At 37.7% G+C, this 20,918-nt stretch overlaps 3 protein-coding genes across 4 annotated transcripts; 2 read left to right on the top strand and 1 right to left on the bottom strand.

Annotated features, from left to right (window-relative positions):
- The first annotated feature begins 119 nt into the window (after positions 1 to 119).
- atp6v0e1 (ATPase H+ transporting V0 subunit e1) lies at positions 120 to 2,347 on the top strand. The gene is made up of 4 exons (XM_046859106.1): positions 120 to 348; positions 880 to 927; positions 1,878 to 1,994; positions 2,086 to 2,347. The coding sequence occupies exons 1-3, from the start codon at positions 254 to 256 to the stop codon at positions 1,969 to 1,971; spliced, it is 237 nt and encodes a 78-aa protein (XP_046715062.1). The 5' UTR covers positions 120 to 253; the 3' UTR covers positions 1,972 to 1,994; positions 2,086 to 2,347.
- A 408-nt stretch (positions 2,348 to 2,755) lies between these two features.
- Positions 2,756 to 7,412, bottom strand: LOC124392288 (thiosulfate sulfurtransferase/rhodanese-like domain-containing protein 2). Its single transcript, XM_046859105.1, has 9 exons — positions 7,008 to 7,412; positions 5,225 to 5,508; positions 5,035 to 5,143; positions 4,836 to 4,958; positions 4,630 to 4,735; positions 3,729 to 3,844; positions 3,476 to 3,634; positions 3,257 to 3,395; positions 2,756 to 3,137 (listed from the first exon to the last, which is right to left on the bottom strand). Exons 1-9 carry the CDS (start codon positions 7,146 to 7,148, stop codon positions 2,905 to 2,907), a joined length of 1,410 nt encoding a protein of 469 aa, XP_046715061.1. The 5' UTR covers positions 7,149 to 7,412; the 3' UTR covers positions 2,756 to 2,904.
- Positions 7,413 to 7,556: 144 nt separating this feature from the next.
- On the top strand, positions 7,557 to 20,827 carry LOC124392286 (nuclear cap-binding protein subunit 1). Of its 2 annotated transcripts, none has more exons than XM_046859102.1 (23): positions 7,557 to 7,739; positions 9,497 to 9,588; positions 10,353 to 10,453; positions 10,543 to 10,699; positions 10,773 to 10,880; positions 11,470 to 11,591; positions 11,881 to 11,950; positions 12,841 to 13,056; positions 13,486 to 13,583; positions 13,716 to 13,779; positions 13,983 to 14,093; positions 14,404 to 14,468; positions 14,717 to 14,779; positions 15,152 to 15,226; positions 15,322 to 15,425; positions 15,613 to 15,735; positions 15,900 to 16,002; positions 16,445 to 16,538; positions 16,917 to 17,020; positions 17,100 to 17,217; positions 18,211 to 18,351; positions 19,142 to 19,255; positions 20,299 to 20,827. In XM_046859102.1, exons 1-23 carry the CDS (start codon positions 7,706 to 7,708, stop codon positions 20,410 to 20,412), a joined length of 2,391 nt encoding a protein of 796 aa, XP_046715058.1. In that variant the 5' UTR covers positions 7,557 to 7,705; the 3' UTR covers positions 20,413 to 20,827. The 2 variants fall into 2 exon arrangements, with proteins under 2 accessions (XP_046715058.1, XP_046715056.1); XM_046859100.1 differs by having other exon boundaries at positions 18,208 to 18,351.
- Positions 20,828 to 20,918: the final 91 nt, after the last annotated feature.

Genomic DNA, 20,918 nt, shown 5'->3' with positions numbered 1-20,918 from the left:
TAGGATATAGTTTTTTTTGGTTACTTATGTTGAGGTAACCATAAAACAGTGCGATTAAATATAAAGTGGATTTTTAAAAAGAGCCGTGCAGTTAATGCAGTGTGAAACTAGCTCCGCCTACCACAGTCACGTGATCGTCAGTCCTTCAGCGCTGGAGTGAAGCTTGTAGAAGTTGGTGAAATCTTCTCCAGCTTCTTACTTGCATTAAAACTACTGTATTATAGCTGTGTTTTAAAAGGAGACGTCGCTGGAAATGAGTTTCGTAATCTCAATCAGCGTAATGACGGTGTTTTGGGGAATTATTGGAGGAGTTCTGCCGTTTTTTATTCCTAAAGGACCGAATCGGGGGTGAGAACTGGCCTGGAACAAGAACAGGAAGTTATACATAAGTGACTATTTTATTTAACATGTGTCACGTATGTCGAATTATAGGCACTTAATAATATCTGAACGTGTATAAAATATTTGACACTTTGTTTACTCGCTTAACTTGAACTCTTAACAGTAAAGTTAGCTCTAGGATGTGTCAGTCACGTGACGCTTTTTACTCATTCCGCCTGCTTGGGTCATAATTAAGAGGGATAGCAAATCAATAATGTGTAATTATGGCAGGAAATTCGGTTTGTGCTCATTATAATAAACTAATCCTTTTACATTATTAATGCATGCTGAGGGCCAATGTTAAAAGAAAAGTGGAAATTGACTGTAGGGAAAGATTAATCATCAAGTTTACTTCCTTATAAAGCACCAGTCATGCACCAGGAGTCACGTGACAGTCAAATGACCTGAGAAGTCAGCTTCAGTATAATTTTCTAGTAAAGTAATCTATTTCTTACATATATGCTGGTTTAATGACATTTCCATTTTTTTGCACCACAGGGTTATTGTGGTCATGCTGGTGCTAACTGCAGTGTGCTGCTACCTCTTGTGAGTATCAATAATACTAACAACAGTGAGTCTTCAGTAAGATCTGTGTGGGATGTGAACATCAAGGGAAAATAATTCTGTGATAACTACATAATTTTCACCACTTTCACTTTTCACTTTAGGAAACGTTGCTGTTTTTTTTAACATTATTATTCCAGTCCTTATACTTTAGGTTCATGCTTGGCTTAAAGTCAGACATAGCCTTTGGGTAATGTCCTTTCCATTAGTATTGATTACACAGAAAAACAAAGGCAGGTCAATACCGCTTTTTACAGAGAACTGACTCTTCACCACCAAAGGATGATGATGATGATGATGATAAGAACTGCACAAATCATCAAGCACATCATTGAAATAATCTGCAACAAACAAGGAAATATTTCCGATGATATAAAACGTATTGTTAATACCAATAATTATTTTGAATAGCAGTTTTTTTTTAAGTGGACGTGATAATTTATGATCGGACACGTTTTAAAATAATAATAATTTAAAAAATGCCATTTGACATTTTTGAGTAGAAATAAAGACTCACCAGCTACCAATAGTACATTTTAATAGGGATTTAAGGTTTAAAGTATCATCAGTGAAATCTTATATAGTTAGTGTGTGGTGTCACTTTGCCTGAGCTTAGATGCTTAGAAATGCGTTAAGCGATCAGTGTAATGCGTTGAGACAAACAATTTAGAGCTTCTGTTTTTCTAATAAATAATACTTAGTTAGCTGAAGAGAAATGTATATAATTATAGTAACCACTCTGGAGCAATACATACACTCATACACCCCGGTTTCTCATCAGTGGGTTTTTTCCAGATTAACACAATTCATCAGCAGACACGTTTACACGCACTTCTCGGAGGTGTGTGCTTTGTGCGAGTCTAATAGCACACAGGATGCTTGCAATATTAACTGATGTATTTGTTGGAATCTTATGCTTGCTCATTGTTTAGCTGGCTGATTGCTATTCTGGCCCAGCTGAACCCGCTGCTTGGGCCGATGCTCAAGAATGACACCATATGGTACCTCTATAATCACTGGGGATAATTTTTCATTCCAGTGCCCATCAGGTAAGCATGCAATCTCATCGCTTACTTTAGGCTAATAATAATACCCGGTTTGAAATGGCAGTTAATCATGTCCTCGTATATCTCTCTGCAGATGTGTGTGTGGCCAAAGGCTGACTTCACTTTCTCATGAAGGGAAGAGGGAGACCATATGGTACCTGTGTATGAACATGATGTATAGATTTGCTTGGTCGTCTTTTGAAAAAGATAACGAACTAACTGAGCATTATGTGTATTTTTTGTATTTCTGTCTATATGCTTGTATTTGGTGTATTTTTACGCTGACTCTGTTAATCAATTCTCTTGTCCTTTTGTATTAATGTCATTAACAACATGCAATAAAGATGTCTGGATGATGTCTATTTATTTATTTTCCATCAGAGCTCATTTAAAATGTCATTTGTAGTATAAATGTTTTAAAAGTCAAGCAAAAATTACAGTAAGCAGATCTATAAAATAAATCCATATCGTCAACTCGAGATTTTTAGACGACCAGAACTTTTAAACTCACTCTAGAGACGGGGCGAAATGTTAAAGAAATCGCATTCGAATCTTGAGATTACAGTTTATAGGTTTGATAAACATATAATAGGTGTGTTAGAAGTCTTTTAAAATCTTCATTTCAATTTTGCCTTGATTCTTAATTTGTAAAATTCTGCAGTTGAAAAGATTCCCTACAAAATTTATCCAATTGGTTGCTTCCAAAGTAACTGCTAAAAAAAATGTAAAAGAAATGGGTTGTGATGTTGCACTGTCTTGGAACATTTGTGACAAAATCTATCATTATATTGATATATATATTCATCATCATGCCCAGACCTTTATAATACTGTATTTCTACAACTTTGTCCTTAGTCACAGAAGTCTTCCTCTAAATACAGTATATTGTAAGGAGGTCTCCGAAAGCTGCTCATTATAAAGTGTCTTTAGGGATTCTGGGCCGGGACTGTGTACATTCACACTCTTCTTTATGCATCTGTCCACTCGAGGGGCTGCCGCCTGGTGTCGGCTCTTTGGCTTGGCACACGGGGCAGCAGGCTGTAAGGCTTTTCTGCCTGCAAGAAGTACAGGATAGGACAAGCTGGTAGCAGAAATCAGTAGAGCAGAGCTGATACTGGTCCCATGGAATCCCACAGTACCTACAATCTGTTGAAAAAAGTAGATTTGAACAGGCAGTAACAGTAGAACTAAAACAGCTGTGATTGTGGGTATTACAATTTTCTTGCGTGTAAAGACGAGACAGTTTACACACATTTATACAGTACCTGAGATGATATCATCGTTGAAGGAGATTGCATAACGCTCATCAAAAACAAAAAGTTTGCCCCTGTAGAAACCATTAGGAAACTGCTCCAGATACTTGTGAATGCCGCCCTTCAGCTGGTACACCTCTTTACACACGTTCTGCACAATCAGACCTCAATGACTAACTGACAATGAGAACTTATACGGATTTAATACTGCATAATTGAATCGAAACTCACTTTTGAACGGAGATATGCTGACCCTCGTTCGCACCGTATCCCCCCAGTGCAGTACATCAGCACCTTCTTATTGCGGAACAGGTCCAGGTTCTTGTCCACGTAGTCAGGGAAGTAGCTGAATTTGCGGATATCTGGCGCCAAACAATTTTTAAACTGGCCCTAAAAAATATTTCATGTTTAACTCATGACTTTTCTGACACCATTCAACATTTTTTCTCATAGTGATGGAAATGAATTAAGTAAAAAGGCTTACTATTTTACTCTCATAAAAGTTTCTACAGTCCAGCAGAATTGTATCGCTGTTCAATGAAACGTCTTTGAGCAGAGATTGCACCTTCTTGTGGAATTCCTCCGGCTCCAAATGTGTTCCTATTTCAAACACGCCACCACTGAGCATCAGCTTTTACACAGTATAAGGTGCCTTGTGTAAGTAATTGCTTCTTTAAAATCTTCCACATATGGTAATGTTAGATATTCAAAATATAGATATTCAAATACAGTATGTTGCCAAAGGTTTGCGGACACCTGGTTGTGAGTATGATATGTGCTTTTAGAGCATCGCTTTCCACATTTAGACCCAATTTGCTCTTATAATTCTGTCCAATCTTCTGGGAAGATGTTCCACTAGATTTTGGAGTGTGCTTGTGGACATTTGTGTTCATCAGTCACAAGGGTGTTAGTAAAGGCAGGTACTGATGTAGGGAGAGAAGGCCTGCAGTGCAATCAGTGTTCCAGTTTATACCAAAGGTGTTCAGTAGGGATGAGATCAGAGCTTTATAGCAGGCCATTTAAGATCTTCCACTCCAAACCATGTAAACCAGATCTTTATTAAACTTGCTTTGTGCACAGGGGCCTTGCCATGCTGGAACAGGTTTGGGTTTCCAAGTTCAAGTGAACGCCAAATTGTAATGTACAGCATCCCAAAGATGTCCTATATGATTGTGTGCCTCCAGCATTATGGTAACAGTTTGGAGAAGAACCACATATGGCAGGAAAGTTCAGGTGTCCTAGTACTTTGGTCCATATAGTAAATAAGTATTATAAATAAATTCTATTTAATTTCAAGTTGTAAAACTACAAAATGTGGAAATGGGGTGTAAACCTATGCAAGTCACCATACATAAGGTTATTTACCAAAAATAATATTTATTTACCTGCTAATCTGTAGGAGATTATATCTGGATCCACACCCATTGGGACGATTTCTTTGTACACTCCAACCTTAAGTTCGGGAAAGCACTTCCCACCCCCTTCACTAGTCTGAAGAGAAATAGATGTTAAAAAAAATCTGTTTAAAAATACAACCAGGCATTTTGTATAAGAATGCATTCTGATGCAGAAGTAAATTTAACTTGTTTACCTTAAAATCTTTCATTTGCATTACTTGGAAAATGGGATGTGCCAGCATTGCCTTGATGTAAAGACTTGTGGCTGTTTTGGTTCCAGCGACTGTTCCGTTGATGCCCTCTGTGGCCAAACGGACCTGCACAAAAACAAAATGCAGCGCAGTGAATCACATGCCACCACAACATCTGAAATGAGAAAAGCACCCTGTTTACCTTGCCGGTGAGGTGAAGCTTTGAACACAGCTCGTTCTGCCAGTCACAAATAAACCTAGGCTCTTTTATCTGACAATAGCAGTAATATAAGATGACTTCACCTGGACCTCTGCAAGCAATCACACAAACGCCTGATAAGCACGTTTCATATGCAGACTGTAATGACCAAGGCCTGCAGAAGATAACCTACTTGGTAAGCATGTCCTCAGAAAGATGGCTTATGTCAGGCATCCAAGCGTCTTTTGACTGGCAGTCATTCCGATCATCATGTACAGAGCCGTCTGCGTTGGTTTGCTTCAGCATTTCAGCCAGAGCTGCACCGCTGAGCTCGTCAATCTCATTCGCATGGACATTGGACACGTGTTTGTGGATGGACGAAGGGTCTGAGAATGCCTCTCCACAGCAGTGCCAAAGTGTCAAGGTGTCTACTGTAGGTGTTTGGATCCTTTTAGATGCCACAAATGTTGCAAAGGTCTACAAGATAAGGACAATTTTCCATGACATAATTATTCACATTATTATCAAGAGTACCTCAAGTCAATATCAGAGTTTATTTAAACGATGCCCCATGTATTCAAGACATAGATTTGGTTGGACTGTTTGTGGTGAGGCTCAGGATCGAGAGGCAGTGGTAACTTTTAACATGATCCTACCAAAAGCAGGCTTCACTGTGAAAACTGTCTTCTCCTGGTGATAAACAATGTTGATTTTCCAGACAACTTTGTGCAACGTTGGTTTGGTATATTTTGACCGGAGAACCAAATTTTTCTGAATGTTTTCTGATTTATCAATTTGGAGCCGACCCCAAACAGGATTTTATATGATTTGTCAGTGTTCTGGGCTACAGTGGGACATTCACACAACACGCTGCATCCGCAAAGCCACCAGTGTTGTGGCTGATCACAAACACACACACACACACACACACACACACACACACACACACACACACATTCATCACTCTTCTGCTATCTGGGAAACAAAACTGAAGCATTCGGGCCCTCACATCCAGACAGTTGTGTAACAGTTTCTTTCTGCAAGCCATTCAATTACACAGTACAAAGAGACTGGACTGACACACCCACAAACACATTACTCCTTCAACTCATTAATGCTTTGTACAGAATTAGTGTTTTGGACAAATTGCTACTAAAACATTCAGTGTTTATATGTACAGTATTTATTATTATTATTATTATTATTATTATTATTATTATATGGACATTTCATTTGCACAACACAATTCTTCTATAGCGGTCAGTGCTGCAGCGTCGCTGTGTCTCACTGTCTCATATTGTATTTTTGCACACTTGCACTTTATGACTTTGGTCCTGGGGGACTCAGTGTGTACTCTATAGTATATGGATGAAAAGACAACACAAGCCTACTTTACTTGACTACTTGACCTGAGATGTCCCGTGAACCGCTTCTTACATCTTTCCAGCTGATTTAAAGTTACTCGACCTCTTGGTTGCTTCACTGTCCTCCTTTTTTGGTCCACTAGATGGAGTTTTGGTTTAGTTGGATAATTATTTTTTTTATTAATTAATTTAACAGCTCAACAGGATGGTCGAAGTTTTTTTATTATTATTATTATTAATGACCTGAATGAAACTCTTCCAGAACATTTTTCCCAGGCTCCTTGGTCTTTATAATTTATATTGTTTATAAATGTCCATAACACTCTGGAGCCCACCAGAAGATGTAAATACTTATGAGATCACAATCTTCACGCGTTTTATCTTTTTTATTTATAAATCAATCATAATATTTCTGTGTTATGTAGCACTAAAAAGGAAACATTGTTACTGTGCCCTGTACTGTATATGGTTGGAATGACAACAAAAGTCTACTTTACTTTAATAAAAAATACTACAAAATGTACAACAAATCATTAAAGATCACTTCCACCTTTCACACTAAATAATGGCGCCCCTGATGATCATAATTCACACACACACCATACTACGTACCTTCTTCTTTATATAAGAGTAGCATTTCCGAGTGGTGCAAAACTCAGACTTGGCTTGTTTCTCGTGTTTACCGATCGCAGGATTAAGATTCTCCACGTCCAACTGAATAAGAACACTGTCTCTCAGATCATCACCGTCCATCCTGATGTGAGTCAACTCAACCCAATGCGTCCACAGGAGTTAAAATCCCACCCAAAGCTTCCTCACACGCTTATTAACTCACTATAAAACACAACACTGTTCTACAGATAAAAGTGAACCCATCCGAACTTGTTTACTCGTGAACACGTGTCACGGGCGATAGTGTCTATTTAAAAAAATGCTCCATGCAGCACGAGATGTTCTCCATGAAAGGAAGGAGGGCTAATCCCAAATATCTTAATGCAACATGCATAAGTGCACTTCCTATAGTATGTTTGTATACGGTTTACACTTGCACTCAAAATTCGTTGGGTTGCTATTTGCGATTCAGCCAGAATAATTCCGGTTCCGGTTAGAAGCCACTTTTACCCCGGATGTGTTCCTCCGCAGGCCTGCCCCCCCTTTTATTCCCACAGCTTTGGCTAGCTTTAGCGGTAGCTGTGTGTCTCACTGAGGCGGCGTGCTTTGCAAACTTCGCTACGTTAAGTGTTCAGTCTGAATAAGCCCTTGGGTGAAGTTTAGGTCCGGGTTGAAAAGCGCTACATTCTGCAGCGAAAATGTCCAGGCGAAGACACAGCGACGAAAATGATGGTGAGTTCCCTTTCAGATCAGCTAACTAGCTAACGGTATGTGCAGGAAAGAACAATTTCCCATCCGTATTCCAGCACGACCCACCTCCTGTCATTTCATTGGTGGAATTATTCGCACGCAGTCCGCTGATTGGATGAGAAGACCGCGTGCGAGCTGTCAGTCAAAAAAACGGACCGCGGTGTTTGTCGGAATACGGGTGCGCTTGGGAAAAACCAGCGGCAATGCAATTCTGCTAGTAGCTGCTTGTGCGTGTGTAGTGCGGGAATGGAAAATTGTTTAGCTCGAAACTAGTGTGCGTTATTTAAAGGGTTAATTTGGATAATTGGTTAAACGGGGTTTATAAGGTCATATTGTTTCTTTTAACTTTCCCCAAGAGCGAAGCAGCAAAGCAGTGCTTCCAGCCATAACCATGTATTATATTATTAATGAAGTCACTAAAGGATGCAGTGAACAAATCAGTTTCAGATCATTACAGAACATTTCAGATCATTTATTTTAGTTTTATTTGTAAAGCTATTATTATTATTATTATTATTATTATTATTATTATTATTATTATTTTATTATTGCCTATAAGTTTGTTCCATATAAGTTTATCTCTGAGTGATCCAGTGGTGACTGTAAGGTGGAGATGAAATGAGAGGAACCAGATCCAAAAGGAAACCCGTCCTCATCCGGGTCACATCGAATGTCCATTCATTATAGTGTTGAGATGATGAGGTGTACTGTTCATTGAACTGCTCGTTTTTAGGTCCATTCACTTACATATGCTGAACTGTTCCTCCTAACTGTAGTCACAAGCGATTGTATCAGACTGTTTGTATTAATTACAGTCCAAATCCATTCTCATGGTTCTTGAGATGCTCAGTTATTTCATAGATCTTTACACTGTAAGGCTGAAGGTTTCTCCACATCTATATCTAAATTCATTGCCACATATGAGCCATACTCAGTCCTGTTAAAGGAAATGATCCCCAGCTGACTTATGGAGGAACTTGTTTTTCATTCTGGGCAGTTTATCTATTAATGACCATCCAGACCACAGCCCCCATCGCAACATTGTATTCTGGTCATGAAACTATCGTTTGACCATGCATAAAAAGTAAAGAAAGAAAAACCAGCTTGTAGGCATGTGCATGACTCATGCTAGAGGGTAGTAAATACAAAATAAATACATGCATATATTACACTAGCCACATTTACATGTACATGCTTTTCATTCCGATTAAAATATTTGTGTTTGTCACTGTAGCTGCTACTCTTATTATTATCATCATTGCTACATTCTGATTACTTGATGTAATAGTGTATTTAATTACATTAGCAGTTCATTTCCCACAAATGAACTGCTTTCCCACAAATAAATGCCTTTTTTAACCTCCTACTAATTAATACTCCCTACATATTTTTTATTGGACCACACGACCCGACTGTCTTCCATAGAGTATTTGGAGGTGACTGAAACGGCAGCAGGATCTTTAACCAAAACCCAGAACACGTTAAGTGGCCTGGCACCTTTTTATCCATGCAGTAGGCACAAATCAATTTGACTACAAAATGAACAGCTCTAGAAGTAGTCAGAGTTTAGTTCAGTTGTTTGCTGCTTCTCCCAAAAACAAAATAAAAATGCTTGCTATCCTGTGTCTAAAATTGCCCCAGTATATGTTTATAGTTTGGGCTACTGTCCTGGATTCTTATTTTAAACTGTATTTTCTTCACTTTTCTCAAACTGATTTTTCTTTCTTTCCCTTCATCAGGAGGGCAGCCTCACAAAAGGAGGAGGACGACGTCCGAGCCGATTGAAATTGAGGATCGACTGGAATCACTGATATGCAGAGTTGGAGAAAAAGTAATATAGCAGGAATTTTGTTTCACATTTTTAGTACGGATTTGGTCTGAGTGGATGAACATGAGTTAAATTAGTCCCCACAATCCTTTTCATTAACCTGCACCTTACAGTGTGTCCTTATTTTCAGCATTGTTTAAGTTTGATTGTGTGGTGACATTATGTATATATGATAAAAAAATAAACAGATCTTTACTGCGTGTTACAAATCTGTAGCTTTATAGATGTAACCGTCTTGAAATCGCAGGTGGAACATTCTTTCTTCTTGGCATGCAATTTTTCTGTTACTCAGTCAAGCGCATATGTAAGAGTTTTATAGCAAACAGTAGGCATATGTGGGAAATGAACTGCTGTTTGTGTGTTTTGGTTAAATATATACACACATTTTCCTTAATTACTGCTCTTAACATAATTGGGAATGGCAAATTTGCTTGATCTGGCTTTGAATGATTTTATTTTATTTTATTTTTTTATTTTTATTTTAGTGCAGCAATTTTTCACGTGAATACAACAAAAGACTGGGGAATAATACACTTTAAACTATAGCTGTACTTTTAACCTAAATTTATAAATACTGTATATATCTGCTATTTTACAGCATTATAAAAAAAGTGTATATTCAAATTGGCTCCTTACCCCATTGTTTATCATTTTGTATAATAAAGTCAGGTTTATTTTCTCTTTAACAGTTGCTGTAGAATTCATCAGGGACTAAAAAACTAATGAATAACCTCTCTGCACTGACTGTTTTATTTATTATCTTCCAGAGTACTTCATCATTGGAGAGTAATTTAGAAGGTCTTGCAGGAGTCCTGGAAGCAGATCTTCCTAATTACAAAAACAAAATCCTGCGTATCTTATGCGCCGTGTAAGTAGATCATGTAAACAATGTTTCACTACTTTTAACATGTCTTTAAAATGTCAAACATAGTGTGCTAATTAAATGTGTTTTTGCAGAGCACGTCTCTTACCAGAGAAGTTAACCGTCTACACAACACTGGTGGGGCTGTTAAATGCAAGGAACTACAACTTCGGAGGTGAATTTGTAGAAGCCATGATCAGGCAGCTGAAGGAGACCCTGAAATCAAATCTTTATTCTGAAGCTGTTTACCTGGTAGGAAGGATTTCCCCGAGTAAGACTGGTTTAGTTGCTTGAATTATGTCTAATCTTAATTTCTGCCCCATAGGTCCGTTTTTTGAGTGACTTGGTGAACTGCCATGTCATTGCAGCACCGTCTATGGTTGCCATGTTTGAGAACTTTGTCAGTGTCACACAGGAGGAGGACATACCACAGGTACAGGTTTTAGATATGCACTATATGGGTGGGGGGTATTTGTATGTGTGTTTTTATCATTTTATCATCCTATTCCACATTTATTCCTTACTTGCTGTTATAATATCCTCCACTCTTCTGGGAAGAGTGGTAACAGAGATTTGTGATCATTCAGCCACAGTGGTGTTCGTAAAGTCAGGTATTGATGTAGGGAGAGGCGGCCTGGAGTGCGGACAGCGTTCCAGTTCATACCAAATGTGTTCATTAGGGTTGAGGTCAGAACTCTACAGCAGGTCACTCAAGATCTTCGTCTCCAATCCATGTCCCAATCGTCATGAAGCTCACTTTGTGCACAGGGAAATTGTCACGCAGGAACAGAGTTGGGTCTCCTAGTTTAAGTAAAGGGAAAATTTAATGCTACAGCGAACACAGTTGCGTTTCTTTAACTTTGTGGTAGCAATTTGGGGACAAACTACATATGGCTGAAAAAGTCTGGTGCTTTTGTCCATATCATGTATATTGAAGACTTCTCAGTACAATCATGAGAAATCTCCAGTATTACTTTTCTGAATGATGGTCAGTGTAATAAACCAGAGTTAATATTTTGCAGGTACGCTCGGACTGGTATGTGTACACAGTTCTGTCCTGCATGCCCTGGGTCGGGAAAGAGCTCTATGAGAAGAAAGATGTGGAAATGGATCACCTCCTGAATCAGATCGATAACTATCTGAAGTACGCCATTATTTTTTTTACATTTCTTAAAATGTTTTTAAAAGTCTATTTTCACACTGAAAACGTATAAAATGTCTGTCTGATGAAGTGAATTTCATAACTTGGTTCAGCTTTGATGCATTTTTAAAATAGAAATTTCTCTGCAAGTTAACAGTAGTTCTGGATTAAACAGAAAACTGATAAAAGCAGATAAAATGAAACTAAGGGAATTAACTTATGTGGCAGCTTTGTTTGTTTGTTTGTTTGTTTGTTTATCTGTGTATTATTAATTCCTCCTGTGTGTTTTCAGGAGGCGGCAGAAGACCCATGTAGCCATGCTGCAGGTGTGGACAGCAGAGAAACCCCATCCACAGGAAGAGGTGAACCTCTAATATACTAGCATGGAATAGAATGCCATTTAGGCAGCATTTACTGAGGAGATATTCATTCATAAACAAACTAAACACTGCAGATAATGTATTTGTAGTAAACTTTATTATAGCAATGCAGTCAAATACACCAAGTCTGTAAAAGCGTGGGAACTTTTTTTTGATTTGATTTTGTTCACCACACTGAGAGATTAGTACTGATTAGCTCTAATATGATTAAATGTTATTAATAATATCACTGTTTTTAAATATATGATCAATCATAATTTTACGAGTATAGGTTGGATTAGTCTTATGTTATAAATACAAGCAATACTGACGCAATACTGACAAATCTTATACAATACAGATTTTTTATACCTACATGTAGTAATAAAGGCACATTTTTTTTCACTTTTTTCAAAGAAAAAAAAAAGATAAAGATTATAGATTTTGTAATCCCGAGTGTTTTTTTTGTTTTTTTCCCTTCCCCTCTCCCCATTTTTACACAGATAAATCCTACAGAAATGTTTTTGTATGTTGTTAATAAAGTTAATATATTAAATAATGGCAGTTTTAGGATTAGGAACGTAATGAATGCTGTCTGGTATTATCTGCTAAAACGAATGTTTAACATTCCACTACTGTATGTAGCAACTAGATTAGCCAGTAACTTTTTAGACTACGGCAAAGCATCATATTCCCACTGTACTTAGAAATTGCAGTAGATATTAAACTCACAACCAAATATCCTGGTATTGTTGTATTGGGAGTTTCTCTTGTGTTAACCACAATCTGCTTGATTGAAATGACTAAGTGTACTGTAGAGGATACTTTTGCATAGAAACTTTTTTTTTTTTTTTTTCCCCTAATTTCTCTTGTCTTTTTCTGTCTCTTTGTAGTACCTGGACTGCCTGTGGGCTCAGGTGCAGAAGCTAAAGAAGGATCGCTGGCAGGAGCGTCACATCCTGAGGCCATACATTGCCTTTGACAGTGTGCTGTGTGAAGCTCTGCAGCACAACCTGCCCCCTTTCACTCCTCCTGCTCACTCCGATGATGCGGTTTACCCCATGCCCCATGTCGTCTTCCGCATGTTCGACTACACCGATGCTCCTGAGGTACACGTCTTATTCGGCTAACGTTAGAAATATCAGCAGCGATTGCACGCTTCGTATGTGTTGCAGGGCCTTTCATCTTTTTCCACCTACTCATGCATAAAGAACGGAAGCTGTAAATATTTAATGTTTATTTAAAGTTCTACACACATCTGATTTTTCTTTACACCTTCTGTTTGCTTTGATTGTTTTGCATTTCCTGCTTGTGTGTGATGAGCCTGTGTATAAATTATTCTCAATGTAAGGGTGTTTTTCAAAGAATTGCTCTCACTGAGGCCTATTCTAGTGAAGGCTTTTATTACTGCAAACTGGCATCCTTTTTTGAATTCCTGCTCAAAATAAGCACCTAAAGTAATTACCGTTATGTGAAACGCAGTGTTAATTTAACTCTGTTTCATATGTTGTCTGATTCATGCCATGTTATGTTCTTAGGGCCCTGTCATGCCTGGCAGTCACTCTGTGGAGAGATTTGTAATTGAAGAGAATCTGCACTGCATCATCAAATCTCATTGGAGAGAAAGGAAAACCTGGTGAGCCCTAAAAAGCTCTAATTGCACCTTAAATCATTCATGTTGGCATTATTCATGTTACAGGGTTTTGTTTAATTCTATACTGATATTAGAGTAGTTTTTATTGTTTCTTTTTTGACTTGCTTGTTTCAGTGCTGCACAGTTGCTCAGCTATCCTGGCAAAAGCAAGATTCCTCTAAACTATCATATTGTTGAGGTAACTGCACTACACTGTCCATCACTAGAACATACAGAATAACACGATGGAGCTCTGTTATAGTATACACTACTTTTTATACTTTATATACAGTTTATACTGGTATTTTTTCATAATTTATTTTATATACATATATGGCATATAACAATGCATGGCTGTGATTTTGTGCTAAATCACACTGTTAATGACATGCCCTCCCCTAGGTGATCTTTGGTGAGCTCTTACAGCTGCCCGCTCCCCCTCACATTGATGTCATGTACACGGCATTACTGATTGAGCTCTGCAAGCTGCAGCCTGGGTCATTACCTCAAGTTGTATCCTTTTCTATTGCTTGAATGCATGCTGGGTTTTGTAGTTCAAGGCTTTCTTAGGACTATTTAGTGCAGAGTGCTGTTAGGGGTTCGTATAGGTATTCCATGTTTCTCGAAGTAGCTTTTGACGCCTAGAAACATTCTTGTGAGAAATATGTAGCTGATATGACATTTATTGAAATGTACCACTTTTTATAAAAATGAAAAAGAAAGGGAAAGTGGAACTTGGTCAATACAGTTATATTTTTTTACTGTATAATGCAGTCTGTTTTCAAATATATAGAATTGCAATGTAACCTTAACTTGCTTTAAGCTGGCACAAGCCACAGAGATGATGTACATGAGAATGGACACAATGAACACAACATGTGTAGACCGGTGAGTGTGTGAGCCTGAATAATGCATTTCATACTATTAATTAAAATAAATACTTGTGCATGGTATTTTATTTTCTTCTGTGTATATTGTGTTTCTAAATACAAAGCAGGTCTAGATTTATTAAAAAAGGTTATAAGGCAATATTATTATGTATGAACCTGTGGTGCTAGTTTCCTTATAGTTTTTTAAAACATACAGTAAAGAAATGCCTGTCTTGATTTGATTTGAACTTTATTCCTTTGTTTTAGATTTGTCAATTGGTTCTCTCATCATCTGAGCAATTTTCAGTTCAGATGGAGCTGGGACGACTGGTGAGATGTGTTTGACATCTACATACATTATTCATCTTGTAACTAACAACCGTTTTCACACACTTTCTGGTCCATATTCATTAGTGTTCTTTGATTGTAACTCATGGTACTGATGCAGGGGTTTCAGCATTAACTCATGGAGTGTGTGCGAGAGCTGTGATAAGCTCTGCAATAAATAAAGTCCATGGCACTTGTGTTGGTGCAGTGCTGTCTTTTCTGTCCCCTGTTGCACTTGCTATTCTCACTGATGTCTCTCTCTAGAGCAGCATGAACATAAAGGTGTTAAAATAAAAAATGTTCTACATACATTTTGAGATGTGTAAATCATCTTGGTCTAATCAATGCTGTATCTATTGATCTTATTTCTCCTAGGTCTGACTGTTTAACAGTGGATCTTGATAAACCCAAGCCCAAATTTGTCAAAGAAGTTTTGGAAAAATGCATGAGGTGGGTTTTTTTTTCTTGCCATTCGGGATTGTTTATTTCAGTCAATTTTTTTTTTAAATGTTGCCTAACTTTGCCTTCAATTTTTTGAATTGCAGGCTGTCATATCACCAGCGGATCGTGGACCTTGTGCCCCCTAGTTTCTCCCCTTTAATCCCAGCTGACCCACTGTTTCATTATAAATATGGTGATGAGAGCAGCAGTAAGTACCACTTCCTGAAACACTTAAACAAACTGGCTGTTTACTTCCAAATGAAGAAGAGGGACAGATTTACCTCCTTGAGGGTGCCTTGTTTTTCTTAAGGATATGTGTTTTGGCCTTTTAGGTGACTATTAAAGTGTACTGTACTGTGTAACATGTCCTGCTCTGTTTTCTTTATTTTCTGTAGGTTCCTTACCTGGATTTGTTATGGCAACAACTGTAGGAAATGCCATAAAAAACCGTGCCACAAATGATGAGATCCTGGCTGTCCTGAAAGAGGTACCTAATCCCAACCAGGATGAAGATGACGGTATGGTATCTTCTTTCATTTATCATTTTAGTGATCTAATTTCCATATCAATTATTACCTCTTATACCACTAACTTAGAAATTTCAGATGCCTGTGTAAATTTAAATGTGTACAAAGACTTGAAGCTATCTGCTCCCTTAACTTTTATATTTTTTCTTCTTCAGATGAAGGTGAAGGATTCAACCCACTGAAGATAGATGTGTTCCTGCAGACACTCCTTCATCTGGCTGCGAAGTCATTCAGTCACTCATTCAGTGCCCTTGCAAAGTGAGAGCTGTTTTAAACCTTTAGCCTGTAGTGTGTTCTTTATGCAGGGTCTTAAAAAGTCTAACATCGAAGTTTTGGGCCTTAGAAGGTCTTTAATTTTATAGAGATCTTAATTTTCACACTACCTCTAATGCTCATAGGAATGCTTCCTTTAGCACTTTAGAATTTTTTTATTTTTATTTTTTGCTGCTGTTAATACAGCTAATTACATTTAACTTTTTCTAGCTATGACACAGTGCAAATTTAGGGATACTTGTCTTGAAAGAAATGAATGTGAGCTCGGTTAAGGCCTTAAATTTGACTTTGTAAAGCCTGCTGAAACACTTTTATAGAAAAAAAATATATAATTTGATAAAGTAGCAAGTTTAAAATAATGGCATATTGATTGGGAGAGTTGCTTTACTTTCTCACTTCCTTATTTTCTTGTTTTGCCTCTTCTAAGGTTCCATGAAGTGCTGAAGACTTTAACAGAGAACGATGAAGGGAAGCTGCACATTCTTAGAGTGGTGTATGAGGCATGGAAGAATCACCCCCAGGTCAGAAACCTGCTTGTTAAGCCTTCTGAATACACTGGAAATAAGCACGTCATCAGTGTATGTGGACGTGAAGACTTGTGTAGATCTGGTTTCAAGTTCAGTGATTGGATCGGAACACTGCTTTTGGCATCATTTACTTTGTTTTCTTTCACCATGATTTAAGAATTTGCTGTTTCAATGTTTCCTGGAAGACTAATTTGTGGATGAATCTTAGTCTTGGAATTGTAGAAAATGATAATTAACTACACTATACATGAATATTACTCATTTTAATGAGCTGTTCTGAAAACCATGCAAACCTGAATTAGTACCAAACTGTACTTTTTGTCAGTTTATGCATTAATGTTCATAATTGACGACATGTCCATCTGTCTTCAGATGATCTCAGTGCTGGTGGATAAGATGATACGTACTCAAATAGTCGACTGTGCTGCTGTGGCCAACTGGATCTTCTCTCCTGACATGGCTCATGATTTCACAAGGTAGGTTTACATATTCCTGTGCTATTTTTCCCCCTTTCTCTATGGATTCTTATGTTTCTGTTTGTATCGCTTGGGTCAGGCTGTATGTGTGGGAGATTCTTCACTCAACCATTAGGAAAATGAACAAACATGTCCAGAAGATCCAGAAAGAGCTGGAGGAGGCGAAGGACAAGCTGGAAAAACAGCAGAACAAGAAGGTATTGGAAAGTCATATATCTGATATGGACAGCAGATCATAGACTTATTAGTGATCATTTGTAATCATGTTCCCACAAACAAGTTGGTATAAAAATAAATAAAAATACAAAATGCTAGACAAATATAACAAACTACACGTGTGTGTGTTTTCTGATGCTTTAATTCTTTAAGAAATGCTGTGAGAAAATAATCTGCATCTAATCTCTATATAAATTGGTCCAAATATTTATTTCTGTACTGTTGCTAATCACTCACCAGCCATTTTGCCTCTTTCCTTAACCATGCTCTTTCATGCAATTATCTATTTAACTAGTTGTTTTAGCAGCAGTATGGCATGTTAAATCATGTAAATACAGGTCAAGAGCTTCAGTAAATGTTCACATTAAGAACCAGAATGCGTTCTCTGTGGCTGTGTGGGTTTGGTTTTGCTGCTAGAATATTAAAGAAACTTTTGACCTCCTGAATATTTCATGCAAACAGTTTCTAGAGTTTACATATAATAGTGTGGAAAAAACCAAAAGCATCTAGCAGTTCTGTGATTGGAAATGGTAGTCAAAAATCGCTGGGTCCAACTGATTTGAACTGATATAAAGTCTGCAATCACTCTGAGGAAAACATTTCAGTACACTGATGTTGAACCTTGAGGTGAACATAAACATTAATTGATAACTGCAGGAGTGAGCAGGATTTCAGGTGTTCCTATTAAAGTGGATGGTAAGTGGGTACAGGTTTCTATGCAAAATGCTTAAGGTACCAAAAAGAAGCAGACATGCAGCCATTGGTGGCAGGTCAAGAGTAAGTTAATTCTGTGGAAAAACAATAGTAATAACTCGGGTTGAATAGCACCTGGACAATGCACTCGTGTGTTTTAAGTACCAATGCTGTGTAACGTATCTTCACTAAGGGTTTGTGCACTGTGGAGAGCATTGGTGATAAATTGGTGAAGGTACAGTGTTTAAAGCAAGTGGAAATTATTTTCTGTTTTTTAGCAGAAAGACAGTGGTGATGAAGAGGACATGGAGAAGAACAGTGAGGATGAAGATGGTCAGCTGGAGGAGCAAATCGAAAGACTGCAGGAGAAAGTGGAGTCGGCGCAGAGCGAACAGAAGAACCTTTTCCTCGTCATCTTCCAGGTAAGACCCCAGACCGGGCGCAGGCAGCTTTATTACTGGTCTTAGACACACTGAAGACATGCGTTAGCTCCAGGTTAGCCTGCATGTGGCCTCACAAAATATTCACATTGAGAAATGTAGTGCTGTAGAGAATTCTCAAAGCAGCAGACTTTCCTGAATTGGAACCCTTTTTTTTTTTTTTTTTATAAATATATGTACAGTTTTAATCACAAATTGTTCAAACAAAACGGCTGTAACGTCAAAATAAAAAATTCAATAGTTCATATTAAAAATCTAGTTACTCCCAAATGTGTGAAATGGAGAAAATTGTTTACTCCAAAGCTGTGGTGTTACAATATTTGGACATGCCTTCTCATAAGAAAAAAATAAAAATTATATATATATATATATATATATATATATATATATATATATATATATATATATATATATATATATATATATATATATATAATTTTTTTTATTTTTTCCCTTCTAGTTTTATATGGATTTAAACTACTTTTTTTTTTAGTTAAAAGGAGCACAAAAATGGCAGTGATGGTCAGTGTAGTCTGGCACATTGTATGTATTTATAGATATGTCTGTTGCGTTGTCTCGTGCTAGCAGTGTTCTCTGCAGGACACCATGCACTCTGCTAAAATTTGGTGACAAGTGATGATCTGAGGCAATAAAAGAGTGTTGACACATTTCTGCTGGCGTCTCATTAATACCAGTATACAGACGTGAAGTGTTTTGCTCTGGGGTTTAACCCAGCTAGATTTTAATTCCTACCGTTCTTCTTCTCTCCCAGCGTTTCATCATGATGCTGACAGAGCACTTGGTGCGGTGCGAAACAGGCAGTGTGGACTTCAACACCTGCTGGTACAAGAACTGCATCGAACGACTGCAACAAATCTTCCTCATGGTACTTTTCATTGAACATATGCCTTGTCATTATATCATATATTTTGCAGAGAACTTGAACCTGCACTTGTAAGTGCTTTAACTAGTAGTGTTGTTCTTTAACACTAACCGAGATCTCTGGTGATTTGAGCTATTAGACAGAAGATAAAACTAGGGATGCACCAAATATTCGGCCACCGAAAATGACCCAAAAGTGCATTTTCGGCCGAAAGACTTTGATCGCTGAAACAGTTTGGTGTGATGACGCAAACAGAAACCGCTGCCTGCACGTGCTTTTCTAAAACATGTCTGCGGTGTTGGACGTATTTCAGTATATCTGAGAAAGATCCACGGATAGCGATTTGAAAAACATGTAATGCCGAAATTTCAGGATGGGGTGCGTCTGCAAAGACTTTCTCCACGTCGGGTTTAATTTATCAGCTGAAATCCAAACATTCCGATCGCTATGCTGAATATAAGAGAAACGCGGCACAGAAAAGCAAAACCCCTCTGAGCATGCGCACTCCGTCTGTGGTGGACATTTTTGAAAAGGCAGGAAGTTTCCCAGTGATATTGTTGTATCTTTAAGCAGTTGCTCTTGTTCTAAATGCACTTTGGTTTTATGCAAAAACATATTTAATTTTACAACTTTTCAGCAGGCCAGAGGGCCTGTACATTATTATTTAATGTACACATGAGTGCATTTAAGTTAGAATTTTTATTTATTTTATCCTGTGCATTGTTGCAATGTGCTATAAATAAATATTTTCATAATTTGTAATTGTTTTATTCTTTAAAATTTTAATATTAATTTATGCAATTTAAATGCCTTGATTTTAGTAAGTTTAGTACACGGTCATGGCCATAAATGCAATGGTGGTAATAATTGGCATAATTTCTTTGTGTTTCGGTTTTAGGCCTTGTTTTCCTTTTTTTCGGTTTCGCCCAAGAATTTTCATTTCGGTGCATCCCTAAATAAAACGTATAGGTGTGATAGACAAAGTGACCTAAACATCTGTAACCATTCGCTTTTGACTACATAATGATTTCTTTGTGTCTTTGCAGCATCATGTGACCATCCAGCAGTACATGGGCACGCTGGAGAACCTGCTCTTCACCGCTGAGCTGGATCACCACATCCTTGCTGTGTACCAGCAGTTCTGTGCCCTACAGCTTTGATCATGGCACCAAACCCATTGCGCAGAACGCTAAACCGAGCCCACAACCACCCCGTTGCAACCGCTTAATATTGACTTGTGTTTAGTGTGGCTTATTAGCTACATTCAAACAAGTATTTTGAGTTTTAAGATGGGAATCATTTAGTTTATTCTAAAGTAGTGATAATGGCTCATAATGTTTGTGTAGAGCAATTGCTTTGTTTTTTGTTTTTTTCTTTTTTTAAATCCTAATATTTTTCAGTTTTTACACCTGGATCATAGCTCTGAATTAGCCTGGAACGAGTCTTTTTAAAGCCTGAGGTTAAGTGGGCAGAAGGGTTTTTAGTTTGATTGTGGCCAGACCGAGGGGAAAAAACCTCCAATTTTATATTTAATGTCATTTTGATCTGGATGTGATTAAAATGAGTGAGTCTGTGCCTGCATTGTCTAAGAGCTTCTCTCACTGTAATGCGGTCATTTTCAACTGTAAAGAAATACAATGAAACATCTTCCCTTTTGTTTTTTTTC

This window comes from Silurus meridionalis, chromosome 10, assembly GCF_014805685.1.
Source record: "Silurus meridionalis isolate SWU-2019-XX chromosome 10, ASM1480568v1, whole genome shotgun sequence".
In the NCBI taxonomy this organism is placed as follows: Eukaryota; Metazoa; Chordata; class Actinopteri; order Siluriformes; family Siluridae; genus Silurus; species Silurus meridionalis.
The sequence above is the reverse complement of the archived record's forward strand: the minus strand, read 5'-3'. Positions and strand labels throughout refer to the sequence as shown.

Bases quoted from the DNA above. Each gene is read 5' to 3' on its own strand.
- LOC124392286 (XM_046859100.1), top strand. From the start codon at position 7,706: ATGTCCAGGCGAAGACACAGCGACGAAAATGATG. The intron at 13,584-13,715 runs GTGAGCCCTAAA...TGCTTGTTTCAG, and splicing joins TGGAGAGAAAGGAAAACCTG to TGCTGCACAGTTGCTCAGCT. The intron at 17,218-18,207 runs GTATTGGAAAGT...TCTGTTTTTTAG, and splicing joins AAAAACAGCAGAACAAGAAG to CAGAAAGACAGTGGTGATGA.
- atp6v0e1 (XM_046859106.1), top strand. From the start codon at position 254: ATGAGTTTCGTAATCTCAATCAGCGTAATGACGGTGTTTTGGGGAATT. The intron at 349-879 runs GTGAGAACTGGC...TTTGCACCACAG, and splicing joins CCTAAAGGACCGAATCGGGG to GGTTATTGTGGTCATGCTGG. The intron at 928-1,877 runs GTGAGTATCAAT...CTCATTGTTTAG, and splicing joins GCAGTGTGCTGCTACCTCTT to CTGGCTGATTGCTATTCTGG.
- LOC124392288 (XM_046859105.1), bottom strand. From the start codon at position 7,148: ATGGACGGTGATGATCTGAGAGACAGTGTTCTTATTCAGTTGGACGTG. The intron at 5,144-5,224 runs GTAGGTTATCTT...GATTGCTTGCAG, and splicing joins TCTGAGGACATGCTTACCAA to AGGTCCAGGTGAAGTCATCT. The intron at 4,736-4,835 runs GTAAACAAGTTA...ATTTCTCTTCAG, and splicing joins TGCAAATGAAAGATTTTAAG to ACTAGTGAAGGGGGTGGGAA.